Consider the following 13207-nt stretch of genomic DNA (forward strand, 5'->3'; position numbering starts at 1 on the left):
TGTTACTACCTCATAATAATTTAGACATTATTATTAGAAAGAAGTGCTACTCTTTTTCTTAAGTTATTTTTTTTGTGTTATATTTAGTCACAAAAAAAAATAGATAGTTTTCAAATATTTCATGGTTTTAAATTAGGGTTTACTGGTTTAGAATGGTATTATGTTAAGATGATCAATTTAAAAAAATTAAAAAAAATTAAAAATTTAATTTGGCATAAATTAAATGCACTCCATGGCAACCAATGAACCAATCACTACGCTCCTTATTGGACTGTGTAGAATCATTCTGTGACAGGCACGTGATCGACAACTTTACGCAAAGCATAGGTTTTCTCCTCGTTTTGCCTCCTTCAAATTTTGCCACTTGCTTATCTTCCCGCCATTTTCTGCTTCCTTATTAATACTCCAAAAAATGGGGGGAACAATTGAAGAATTGGTTTTCAGAAGAAAAGAAAAACCCCAAAACCCAGAATCGGATTGCAAAAAATGGGTATCAAGGATCTCCTGAAATTTATGAAGCCTTACATCGAACCTATCCACATAAAAAAGTACGCTGGCAAACGAGTAAGAAACTAAGAATCAGACCTCATTTTCATTTAAAGTTTCAATTTTTCATTTGAAAAATTATTTGGGGTGTGCTCATTTTCTTTGTTTCATCTCATTTTGCAGGTGGGTATCGATGCATACTCATGGCTTCACAAGGGTGGTGAGTAGTAAATAGTAAACTATTTTTTGCTTTTGGTGCAGTTTAGACTGATGCATTGTGTAGTTAGTGTAAACTGTAACTAATCGTTAACATGTTGAAGTTTTTGCATTTTTTTTTTTTTGGGTTTTTTCAGCTTATTCATGTAGTATGGAGCTTTGTCTAGATTCTGATAGTGAAAAGAAATTGCGGTACATTGAGTACTTTATGCATCGAGTGAACCTTCTTCGCTACTACAAAATAACACCGGTTGTTGTCTTTGATGGTGGCAATGTTCCTTGCAAAGCAGCAACTGAGCAAGAGAGGCATAAGTATGGTTTTCAAGTTTTGAAATTGATAAAGTGCATATCTAGTTTCCATAGTGTGTAATGTCTTATGTGTTTTTTTCTTATGATTCAGAAAAAGAAGTGCTAATCGTGAATTGGCAATGGCCAAGCTCAAAGAAGGAAATGTTATTGCAGCTTCAGAACTCTTCCAGGTACAACACTTTTTTCTTTTCTGTCTCCCTTTATTTTTGGGTAGTTTTCTTGTTCCATGTTGTCTATGTTAGTCCCATGAAGGAAACATTGAATAGTTTTAACTTGGTTTTCTGTTGTAGAGAGCAGTTAACATTACTCCCCTGATGGCATATCAATTAATTCAGGTATGTTGTAAACATATCCTTTTATACATACTTTTGACTGATACCACGGAGAATACTTCCGCCTAAGGTTATCAAACTCTCAATAACTCGTAAACCCTTCAAAGCAAGTTTACAATTTTACAGGAGTTTATGAGTTGAGCTTTATGATTTAAGTTCACCTATATTTGTGTAAGTTCTACGAGTTTAGGTGAAAATTCGAGTTTCATTACCTTGCTTTCACCTCTTTTTTCTTTTTTTGAGAAATACCAATTCCTAATCACTTTGCAGACTCTGAGATCAGAGAGCATTGAGTTTGTTGTAGCTCCATATGAAGCAGATGCTCAGTTAGCATACATGTCCAATCTTGAAGTAGAAAAGGGTGGAATTGCTGCAGTGATCACAGAAGATAGTGATTTGATAGCTTATGGTTGTCCAGCTGTAAGAACTTCTTCAAATCTATGATGCTGTGCGTCAGGTTTTTATTGCATTTTTCTAATGTATTGATGTCAATTATTGCTGCTTCATTGTTAAACTTCATCGAAGTCTGAAAGTTTTGGATTTGTTATTTGGTATGATTTTGAAACAGATTATTTTTAAGATGGACCGTGATGGGAATGGCGAAAGAATTGAGATAGAGAAGGTTTTTTGTGCCAAGTCCAGTAGACCTTCATTTCGGAATTTTGACATGAAACTCTTCACAGGTAAACTTTGTGAATTGCAATGATGCATCTGCATAAATGTGCAAAATTCTTGGTAGTAACCAACAAAAAAAGAAGGAAAAAAAAGACAAAACCCTGCAAAATCATTTACAACTTAAAGTATGCACTTGTAGTATCTTGGCATGAGATGAAAGGTTGATAAGGGATTTTTATTGTCTTTCCAGGTATGTGTGTCTTAGCTGGCTGTGATTTTCTTCCATCTGTTCCTGGAATTGGTATTGCTCGAGCTCATGCCTTAGTGTCCAAGTATAAGAACCTAGATCGTGTAAGTATCTTCATATCGGATAATAAGAACATGTGCTGATTGGAGTATATCTGAACAAAATATGGAAGATATATTTTAAGCTCTTTTCTTCTCAATTGCATTGTTCAGTTGGAATGAATTCGTTATATTCTATTTACTTGCAATATTGATGTTTTTGGAAATAAGATACAGATATATTTATCACATAAAATTTTCAACATGAATCACTAAGGTTAACATTATAAGCACTCAGCACTTAGTATGAAGTTACATTTTCAATAAAAAATTTTCTTTGCCCTGGAGAAACTAATTCATATTTAGTTAGTTCTGCACTTCTTCTGTATGGTACAACCTATATCGTGCCTTACCTATGAACATGAAAAATTAGACTATGTGCCATGAGGAAATTTTGTTAAGAGAGAAATTACACTTAGGCCAGTACTATCTTGATCTCTAACTTGATCAATGACTTTATCATCTTTTCAAGTTTCTAGTTAATTATCATTATGACAAGCTATTACTAATTTACCACTACAAAATAAGTAGTAGCAAACAATTGTTTTTTAGCCAAGAACTTCAATTTATCTAGGATGTCTACTTTTAACTTCTATCATCAACAGGGGATGGAGCCATAAAATACAAGATTTTACAAATTTGGAATATTTTCTCATTTTGAGTGTTAATAACAGCAATATATGCATTTTGTTGTAATACTTTAACAGAGGCAACTGGCAATTATGCTGTTCTTGTTCATATTCAGTTTGTTCTGACTATTAAATAAGATTTTTTTTAACAGATTTTGTCAGTTCTTAAGTTTGAGAAGGGTGATCAAATGCCTGAAGATTATGCAAAATCCTTCAAAGAGGCAATTGCAGTCTTTCAGCATGCTCGAATGTAAGTACTTAAAAAAATAGTTCTTGTTTCTTTTAAAGAGCATACATTATTATATCATCAGTGACTATGTTTCCTTATGAAATTAATGTGTAGATATGATGCCAATGCTAAAGAGCTTAAGCACATGAAGCCTCTTCCCCAAGGTTTTCTTGAATCACTCGATCGAAACCTTGATTTCTTGGGACCGTATCCTTTAATTAGTCTTATGTTGTTTCAACATTCTCGAACTCACTAGCATGTAGCATCTGTTTCCAGCCTTTATAAACTGTGTTTTGGCAACAATTTCTTATACTATAGTTTTACATTATCTTCCAATTAGATGCTTGAGTTTGCATGACTTTTGAAACAGTGGATGGTTGAATTAAACACTTTCTCTAATGTAGCAAAACATGATATTTATATAAAACTATATTATAAATCAAAGTCTCTTGACTATTGGTCATGCCTTTAATAATGTCAATCTACATGTGCTTGTTGAACATATTTTCCTTGACTAAATCCATTGCCATGTAGAGAAATTCCATCAACTATAGTCACTGCAATAGCTGAAGGAGACTTAAACCCATCAACTAAGGAAGCCTTTGATAAGTCTGAAAGTCCTGGACTTTCTCTTAACCGTATTGCAGTCAAAAGCATTGGTCAAATAAAGAAAGTTGAGGTTCCAAAACAACTTACCAAGGAAAACTGCTTCTCAATCTTTGTCTCCCAAAACACCACTGAAAATAATACAGGCAAGTCATGTAAATTAGAGAATCATGTGGTCATAAATTAGAAATTAATTACTCTTGACAAACTATTTTTTGGTAGTTACATTGTAGACTATATATAATTTGTTATGTTTACACTAACTTCATATCTTGCATCATGACTATAAGGGAGAGTAGTATTATATTTTATAAATATAGGATGATTATCAAGTGTTATAAAATTTTAATCTTGGGGTGGTTAACATCGGTTAATCTCAAAGGAGGTAACTGATTTTTGCTATCTATTAGAATGTAATAAACATTTTCTTCATCTGCATTCTGCAGTGACAAGAGAAGAGTTGATCTCAGATAAAGAAAGACATTCAGTTGAAGAATTGGCACTTGAGAAACTAATCATGCCACTGGAAACAAATGAAACAATTGAAAAGACCATTATATTTGATGACACTCCTTTGAAGGTTCCTAACAACAACCCATTCAAGATAATGAAAACTGAGGAAACATCTTTTTCTGTTCAGACAGATAATAAAACCACATTTGAAAAGGTTTCTATTGCAAGCAATGAGGAATACATTGACTTGTGCACACCCCCAGATAGTTTTGAAGAAGAAAAGGAGTCTCAGAATCTCTCAAGAAAAAGGAAATTTCAGAACATTTGCTCAGATGAACCGGTCTCAGGAGTGACTCAAGAACTAGATTCAGATGTTGTTTGCTTGAATGTGGAATCACAAGGGAGTGTGAATTCTAAGACAAGCATGAAAAATGGTTCAGGATCAAAAGGAAGATGTGGAAGTGAAAAACAATCAAAGAGAGGCAAGTTCAAGCAGGCTTTGACCGGCAATAGAACTATTTTGAGTTTCTTTTCTAGAGTGTAATCATAAAATTTCTATGGCCATGAATGTTTTGTAATCAATTTAGAATATAATTCCCCATTTAAATTATAAACATCTAGCTTTTTATAAAATAGATTTGTCACAAAGGGCTAGGTGAAAATTAGAAAAGATTTTGTTGGAAGACTGATAGTATTAACTCTTTTAAATCTTTCATTGCTCTGATCACGAGGTTTTAGTAATAAAATTTAGATTATAGTAATTTTATTTAGACGTGTTTAAGTATTAGACAAAATTTTGGTAACAAGATATAGATACTAGAGGTTTCATTTAGAGCATTCAACATGTTTAAGTCAAAAGAAGAAAATTTTTTCATTTGCATACTTGAAAATATAGTTAGAAAAGAAAAGACGAATGAATTCATAGATTTTTAGGCATATTTTCTGTGCCTCATTTAAAACATAAGGTAGAGAGTGACATAAAGAGACATTTTATTTGCATATACTCATTTACTCAAGTCACATACATATATAATTAAAACCTCATAGGCAAACCACATAAGAAGTTAGGAACAAGATACTCTATAGAAGCTTAATTGGTGAATCAAGAAGCATTGTTGCCAAGCTCTTCATTAGTTCTTAGTCTTCCTAGTAAGGAGTTGCTTGAACCAATATGCTGACATCTTAGGGTATCTCTTAAGGGTCTTGAAATCAACATATACAATTCCAAACCTTGATGTGTACCCTAATCTCCATTCAAAGTTATCAAGCAATGACCATGCAAAATATCCAACTACATTTGCTCCATCATCAACTGCTTTCTTTAGTTGAGTTAGATAATCTTTGTAAAAATTTATTCTTGTGGTGTCATGTAAGCCCTTTGGTAGAGTCCAACTTCCCGGATCATCCATTCCTACAAATCATAAACTAGGTTAGATATCATGTTGAATAGGTACATACATATTGCTAGAATCTCTATTTAACTCTTAAAATCTTTTAATATTACGATTTTAAATGAGTGCATCGATTTTTCAAAATATGTGCTAGGTTTAACGATTTTACAATTTAAATCTTGCTACAATTTTATATTTTATATACTTAATATACTTTTTCGATTTCACGTAAAATCTCTATTTTCTTTGTACAAGTACAACACTAGAACTAAAGAAAATACCATAAATATATTTTACAATAAAATCTTGATTGCATAGTATGGCGGGTGAAGAAAATGACAAATTCGTCCTTAACCGTTAAAACAGCTAAATGCGTAATCCTCCTATTATGTATATTAAGATCAATTTGTTATCATTTTTGAATAATAAATGACAATTTTTCATCTTTAAATATCGAGGAACGATGGTGTCTTCGATCCTCTCTTGTTTGTCAGAGAGGAAATTAGGATTTTAATCAAAAGATTAGAAACAAAACCACAAAGTAGTAGGCTGGTGTTTACCATTTTCAGATAAGATGACAGTTGGGTTTCCATAACGCTCCTTGATGTATATTAGTGCCTTGTACAATCCCCATGGAACATTGTAAAGCCAATATGAATATGCCTACACAGTTCAATTTCATGACAAGATTAATGCATGATTTTTATACATTCTAATTTTATAAATTGAATATGACCACTTTTTCTAACTTACCTTTGGACCAATAGGTTTCCCATTTTTAGCATCTGCCAAGTTACATAAAATCAACATTAATCAAAGAAATGCAACAAAAAACATCAAAAAGATAAATTAAACTATCTTCCCTAGGATGTCGAGTGTCATATAACTTAAGAATAATGCCAGGGAACCAACTTTTTTCAGCCAACATTAGCCATCTTTTTTAAAATTATTTTGGTTATTTTAAATTATAGACCTTAAATCATAAACCCTTAGTCCTGCACCACTCAATCATAAACTCTCTAAAAATTGGTTTCTTATACTTTCTCACAACTTAAATATGAGGAGAAATCGGTGTAATTTTTCTGTTTTGAATTGTAAGGGAGCATGGATCTTACAAACAAATGCTACATTCCAATCTTGTTGGTAGCCTGGAACTTTTGGTGGTTTTGATAGGTGGGGTGCAGCCATGTAGTAAGTAGTATACTGGTTAATGCCAACAAAATCCATGGAACCCTTCACAATCTTAACTTCTTCCACACTGAACTTTGGGAGTCTGTTCCCAACAATGTTTTGCATGGTTTTTGGATACTCTCCATATACAATGGGATGAATGAACCTGTATGTGAATTTCAACATTTATTAAATATGTGAGAGTCTACAATTTCTAGTCATAAATTGACACAAAAACTAAGAATTTTTTGATATATAATGTAAAATAGATTTACAACCTGTATCTAATTACGTAGTAAGTAACGCCATATCAGCAAAAATACCTAGCTTATATATGGATTACATGAATGGTTATCCGAAAGAATGGATGTGGATGAATGACTATGTAAAACATATTACACTATCAGTCAGTGCATCAAAATTAAACTCTTTTCAAAATAGGACAAGAGAAACATGATCTGGGAAAGACTTTTAACCAATTTCTGTATCTACCTATGAACTTTACTTGAACATACTTAGGTGATGATTTAACGTGAATATGAAAAAGATTCTAAATTAATAATTATACCATCCAACATGAAAGTCTCTTGCTCTTTGAGCAGCATAGTTGTCAGCCTTGGATCTTGTAAGAGGCTCATACCACACAAAGTCCAAGAGAATTCCAATCCTACCCTTTTGAGTTTCCTGAAACAAAAAAGCACATTCATCCACCACATAAGAACTTCATAGCAATTCAAATCAAAGAAGAAAAAAGAAAGAAAGAAAGAAAGAAATTGTTATCACTTGGTATTTGGTTCTGTATCTTTGAACAGCAGTTGCATGTGCCAAAATCAAATTGTGTGCAACAATGTAAGGCTCAGTGCCTGAGTTTCCAACAGTGCAATTCCCATATTCCTTTGAGCACCTTCCAGGGGCAAAGAAGCCATTGTCATAGCCAAGAGCAGCTACCACTCTTGGTTCATTGAATGTCATCCAGTTCTTCACTCTGTCCCCAAATGTCTTGAAACAGAATTCTGCATAATCTGCAAAATCATTCCTGTGCCAAATTTTATACATTCATAAGTAACAAGTACCATCAAAATTGTTGCTTAAGAAAAAAAAAAAAAAAGTGTGCTACTTACACTACTTGGTGGCTCAATAATCCATTATATCTCAATTCAAGAGCTTGAGGAAGGTCATAATGGTAGAGATTTGCATATGGAGTAATGCCTGCAAAGGTTAAAAGGATTTATCATTTAGATTAGAGTATCAATAACTTGTTTTGAATTGACACAAATATATTATGTACATAGACATAGATATTTTACCTTTTTCAAGTAAGGAATTGATCAACCTATTGTAATAATCTACCCCTTTCCAATTTACTTCGCCTGTTCCATCTGCACAATTATAATTGGTTAATTATTGACTTCATCAGCTTTCTTTTTTCCTGTTCTTATACTAGTTTTCATCAAATATGGAAAATATAACAAAATAATTACTTGGAAAGATTCTTGACCACGAGATTGAGAATCGGTAGGCATCGAAGTTCAATTTTTGCATGAGATCCACGTCCTCCTGTCATATTAAATACACTTGAGTTGAGTATATATATATATATATATATATAGGCTTTTTAGTGATATATGCATAGAAAATTCTTTATTTCCCATAATACGCAGGGATGAAAATTCCTCCCAAATTGCGTATGACTAATTTGCAATTCTCATCCACGAAATGGAAATAGACACCATTTCATGCCAGGTGGCCACCAAATGGGTACTGGCATCTGACACATACCTCATGCCAAGTTTACCAGCCACGAAATGGAGCATTTTGACACACACGAAGTGGCTATATATATATGATTTGTTTGGATGAATTTTTAGGAAAGTTTTTTTAAATAAATTTAAAAAAATAAAAATAATTTTATGTTTAAATATTTTATATAAAAATATTTTTTTATTTAATAATTATATTTAGGTATAATAGTACCCAAAAAAATTCATAGCATGCACAAATTTCTCCTTTTTTAACTAGCTTTTGGTATTATAAATAATTAATAAAAAAATGAGAAGAGATAAAAACAATTATATTTTTATAGCATAAAAATATAAAAAAAATTAGATAAAAATTAAATAGTACAAAATATCTTCAATGTCACGGCTTTGGACACTAAAATTTACCGTGAAATATAGCACATGTATATTATACTGTTTCTAATTATCTATTGAAAAACATTTAACAAAAAAATTGATATTTTAAGATAAACTATTCAACTCTAATATCAAGATAATGATATTTTTTTTTCAAAAAGTACCTTGAATGTAGTTGAAATAATTAAATATTATGTTAATTACATCATTTCATATAATTTTAAGTGTTACCAGGATTTATTTAATACTTCACTCGGCATGTGTATTTTTTGTTTTTTGTAAGATGGAAGTATTATTTTAAAAACATACAAATAGCTTTTGGGCCTACTGAATTTAATGCATACACTATCAAATATTGGAGTAGTGTTATAAAATTTATTGAAATGTATTGATACTTGGTTCATTCTTCATTCAATTATTGGCACTTACTTTGTAGCGATGGTACTGATCCGCCGAAACTTCTGCAGTTCCATTACCGGCGACAATCCCTGTTTCCAATTTAAAAAACAATGCGAGCTTATGAATTTCATTTCATTAAGATAAATTCTTATATATATACTAAAGAAGAAGAGTAATTCTTATTTTTAAAATATAAAATAAATAAATAGTTATCAAGTAACATAAAATAAGAAATTTATAATATAAAAATATAATTTCTCGATAATTAAATACAGATTAAATTCTTTTAAAATAAAAAATTGATAGATAAGAAAATTAGTATTAGTTATTTTTAAATTAAAAATAAAATTTATAAAGAACAAAAATTAAAATAAATTTTCATTTTATCAATTTATCAATTTTTTACTTTATAAAATATTTTTTCTTAAATACATGGGGCCAATAATTAAAGCAATAACGTGCCAACTTATTTTCAGGATAAGAACAATGTTGGAGATTCGCGGAAGAAGAAAAGAAAAATAATGGAGATTTTATTAGATTGGGTGATTACATTCTTTCTTGTAAGATTGGGTGATTACATTCATTCCCAATTAAATGACTGGATTATGTTACACGTCATTATTAATTTGATAAGGCACCAATAGCCATACCCACATAAGAATGATGAATTAATATGTATTTCTTTTAATGAAATCGAGGTGATGTGATGTTCTTACAATATTCGTGTTTTAATGATTTTAATCATTAATGTTAATTATAAAAAAATATATAAAATATATATTAATTACAATTAATGATTAAAATCATTAAAATATTTAAAAAGTTTTATTGTTTAATATCTATATATTTTTTAAAAAGAAAAAAAAAAGGACTTTTCTCAGTTCTCACATACATTTTCAAACTAATTAAAGATATTCTAAAATATTTTAAGTAACATGCAAATCATGTTAAAAGCGGACAGTGATTGGACACTAGTTAAGTTAATTTGAAAATTATAATAAGGGTTTAGCAGTACATGACAAAAACTTTTGACAGAATTTCAATGTTAAAATAATATATGTATATAAAATATCAGCTATAAATATAAAAATATATATTAAATGGATTTAGTAACTGATTTTTTTATAGATATATTATTTTTTAAAAACAATAAGACAATATATTAACTTTTAGCCTATGAATAACAAGTAGTAATATAATCCTCACTACTTTATATCATTAAACTTTTCTGATTGCATTACTCAAGACAACAGTTACAAGAATTTGGTAAAGAGAATTCTTGCTAAACTAACATCACTATTCTGTCCATTCAGCAGAATAGAGTTATATCTATATGTAAAGCACATAAGTAATAGAATAATATAGTGATGAGAGTAATAATTTGAATTAATTTACCTGGTTTAGTGATAAAAACATCCCAAATGCTGGGGCCACGACCATCTTTGTCGGCCATACCTTCAACTTGGTAAGCAGAAGTTGCTGTTCCAAACACAAAGCCCTTTGGAAACACTTGTCTGCTCAAACCCCCCGTGTCAAAATGCACCCCATCAAGATCCCCTGCACCCGCGCCACACTGGATTATTGTTGAGCCAACTATTACAACCACCAAAGTTGTAAGCAACAGTGGTGGAGATGGTTTTGGAGCCACCATGTTTGGAGGAGAGTGTGAAGAATAGTGTGTTTTTGTGTTTTCTGGTTCATATGAGTGGGGTTTATTTATAGGCCATATTCGTTGAAAAATGGGGGTTTAGTTTCTCCAGCTAAGAAGAAAATATTAATTAATTGAAATTGTAGATATCAATCTTTCTTCGCATGCCACCATATCGCAATCAGGGTGTGGACCATACGTGGCCATGCTTTTTTTTTTCCCCTTTTTTTTTTTTTTGGTACTAATCGTTTATCTCCTTTAATTTTTCCTTAAAAAAAAAAAGCTCTGTAATCTCCTTTTTCTTTTGTTTTTTAACTATATTTTCTAGTTTAGTAAGTTAAGGAATAATTCATTGTAAATTCAAATTTTATTTAAAAGTTTGTTGATGGGTATTGAGTTGAGATTTAAACTTCTAGCATTTATTTAAACGAATAAATAAATTGATAATTCGAGGTTAAATTTTGGAATTTTATTAGTTGTTTGGTTCAAACTCTTCTAAAATAAAAAAATTAGTAAAATAAACAAAAAAATTTAATTATTTTTAAATTAAAATAATAGAATTTACACACGATAAAAATTGCAAATTTAATTATAATTAACTTCTTATTTTATTACTTTATAATTTTATTTACTTTAGAAGATTTTTTCTAATTCCTTATATTTACAGAATAGGTAACTAAAAAAATATTACTGAAGAAATCATTATAAAATGTATAAATAATAAATATGTTTTCAAAAAATATAAAAATATGATAAGAATAATAAAATATCATTCATTCTAGAAGTGATAAATAATTTTTGTATTTAGTAAATAATTTGTGATCTAATATAAAAGATACATGTTTCAAATGTTCGTGATATGAAAAGTTCAATTATTATTTAATAGTTATTACTTTATAATTAAATATCAGAATGTTCAATTTAATTTTGTGTATTTTGATTTTATTTGTTTAGTTATTAAATTAAGTTTGATGTTAGTGAGTTTAGGATTTTCTTTATTTTGAACTAAAAAGAAATTATAAATGCCTCCTAAATTATTGTAGTCACCATAGAGTGATTAAAACTTAGAAAAGTGTCAAAGTACTTTTTGATTTCACAATGAAACTATGCTATGAACAAATGAGATTGAATAAATCTCTCTCTTATTGTATTAGGAAATTGGGTATAGAAGGTTGAGTGATTTTCTTCTATTCAATTTTTAAACTATGATGTGGACAAATTAAATTAATTGAGTCTATTTTTTGTTACATCAAAAAATTAGATAAAAATAAAATAAAATAAATCTCTTTTATATTCAATTTTGACTTATTTTTTATTCAATTTCAATAATGTATTTTTGTTTATCCCTTTTATTTATATTACTAAATTTTTGTGAAAACATTTAGATAATTATATAGAAATATAGAATATACGTACAAAAAATAGAAATAAAATGTGATCTTTATAACTGTTTATCGTTTTTTTAAATTATTTTACATAAAATTATTAAATTTAAAAAATAAAAATACCTAATTTCTCTAATCACACTCATAGAAATCTAAATCCTAAAGTTTTTGAATATATATAATATCCAGCTATTCTTATCAATTTTATTTTAAAAAAGTGGTTATTTATCAATAATTTTTTTTTCAGCAAAATTGATAGTTTAGTCATAAAATTTGATTCTCTAAATTTTAGATTTTATTTTAAAAGATAAAATATAATTTTTTACTATTTATTTCATAAATAAAAAAAATTCAAAAACAAAAAATCATATTTTATTTTCTAAAATAAAAATTCAAAATTTAAAAAATTCAAATTCTACCCTTACATATTTGAATCTTCCGAAGTCATTAGAACATGCAATTAATTAGGCAAAGGAAGATTTTCTATCGCATAGAACAATAAATAAATCTTTTGGGTGATCCTAAATTTAAAATTAGGTGATACTCTATATTACTAATAATATTTGTGTATTTTTTTATGCATTTTCTTAGAAAAGAGGATTATGATTTGAAAATAAACTTCTTGATTAAATATTGGTTTAAAATATATAGTTGGATATTCGAACTTTTTCTATCGAATAATGTTACGTACACACTAAAATCAGTTATTAAATTTAATTATTAATATAAAATTTATGTTAAAATATAAATATATATTTTTTTGTGACTATAAATACACATTAAACATAAATTAAATTACATATATTTATATATAAATATATTAATAATTAATTTTAGTGACGAATTTTAATATATAAAT

General features: G+C 29.1%; 2 protein-coding genes across 2 annotated transcripts; one reads left to right on the top strand and one right to left on the bottom strand.

Annotated features, from left to right (window-relative positions):
* The first annotated feature begins 442 nt into the window (after positions 1 to 442).
* Positions 443 to 4864, top strand: LOC107490549 (exonuclease 1). Its single transcript, XM_016111317.3, has 12 exons — positions 443 to 564; positions 670 to 706; positions 840 to 1014; positions 1103 to 1181; positions 1302 to 1346; positions 1614 to 1763; positions 1912 to 2026; positions 2209 to 2309; positions 3085 to 3182; positions 3276 to 3368; positions 3696 to 3913; positions 4214 to 4864. The coding sequence occupies exons 1-12, from the start codon at positions 487 to 489 to the stop codon at positions 4762 to 4764; spliced, it is 1740 nt and encodes a 579-aa protein (XP_015966803.1). The 5' UTR covers positions 443 to 486; the 3' UTR covers positions 4765 to 4864.
* A 329-nt stretch (positions 4865 to 5193) lies between these two features.
* LOC107490671 (beta-glucosidase 44) lies at positions 5194 to 11058 on the bottom strand. Its single transcript, XM_016111469.3, has 11 exons — positions 10711 to 11058; positions 9346 to 9404; positions 8263 to 8338; positions 8089 to 8160; positions 7903 to 7990; positions 7565 to 7817; positions 7350 to 7465; positions 6727 to 6947; positions 6365 to 6396; positions 6172 to 6274; positions 5194 to 5631 (listed from the first exon to the last, which is right to left on the bottom strand). The coding sequence occupies exons 1-11, from the start codon at positions 10964 to 10966 to the stop codon at positions 5351 to 5353; spliced, it is 1557 nt and encodes a 518-aa protein (XP_015966955.1). The 5' UTR covers positions 10967 to 11058; the 3' UTR covers positions 5194 to 5350.
* Positions 11059 to 13207: the final 2149 nt, after the last annotated feature.

This window comes from Arachis duranensis, chromosome 5 (genome assembly GCF_000817695.3).
Source record: "Arachis duranensis cultivar V14167 chromosome 5, aradu.V14167.gnm2.J7QH, whole genome shotgun sequence".
NCBI classification, from domain to species: Eukaryota; Viridiplantae; Streptophyta; class Magnoliopsida; order Fabales; family Fabaceae; genus Arachis; species Arachis duranensis.

Excerpts from the sequence above, each read along its gene's own strand:
- LOC107490549 (XM_016111317.3), top strand. The coding sequence starts at position 487 with ATGGGTATCAAGGATCTCCTGAAATTTATGAAGCCTTACATCGAACCT. Across the intron at positions 565-669 it reads AAAAGTACGCTGGCAAACGA|GTGGGTATCGATGCATACTC; the intron begins GTAAGAAACTAA and ends CTCATTTTGCAG. Across the intron at positions 707-839 it reads CTCATGGCTTCACAAGGGTG|CTTATTCATGTAGTATGGAG; the intron begins GTGAGTAGTAAA and ends GGGTTTTTTCAG.
- LOC107490671 (XM_016111469.3), bottom strand. The coding sequence starts at position 10,966 with ATGGTGGCTCCAAAACCATCTCCACCACTGTTGCTTACAACTTTGGTG. Across the intron at positions 8,161-8,262 it reads GTGGTCAAGAATCTTTCCAA|ATGGAACAGGCGAAGTAAAT; the intron begins GTAATTATTTTG and ends ATAATTGTGCAG. Across the intron at positions 7,991-8,088 it reads CAATTCCTTACTTGAAAAAG|GCATTACTCCATATGCAAAT; the intron begins GTAAAATATCTA and ends TAACCTTTGCAG.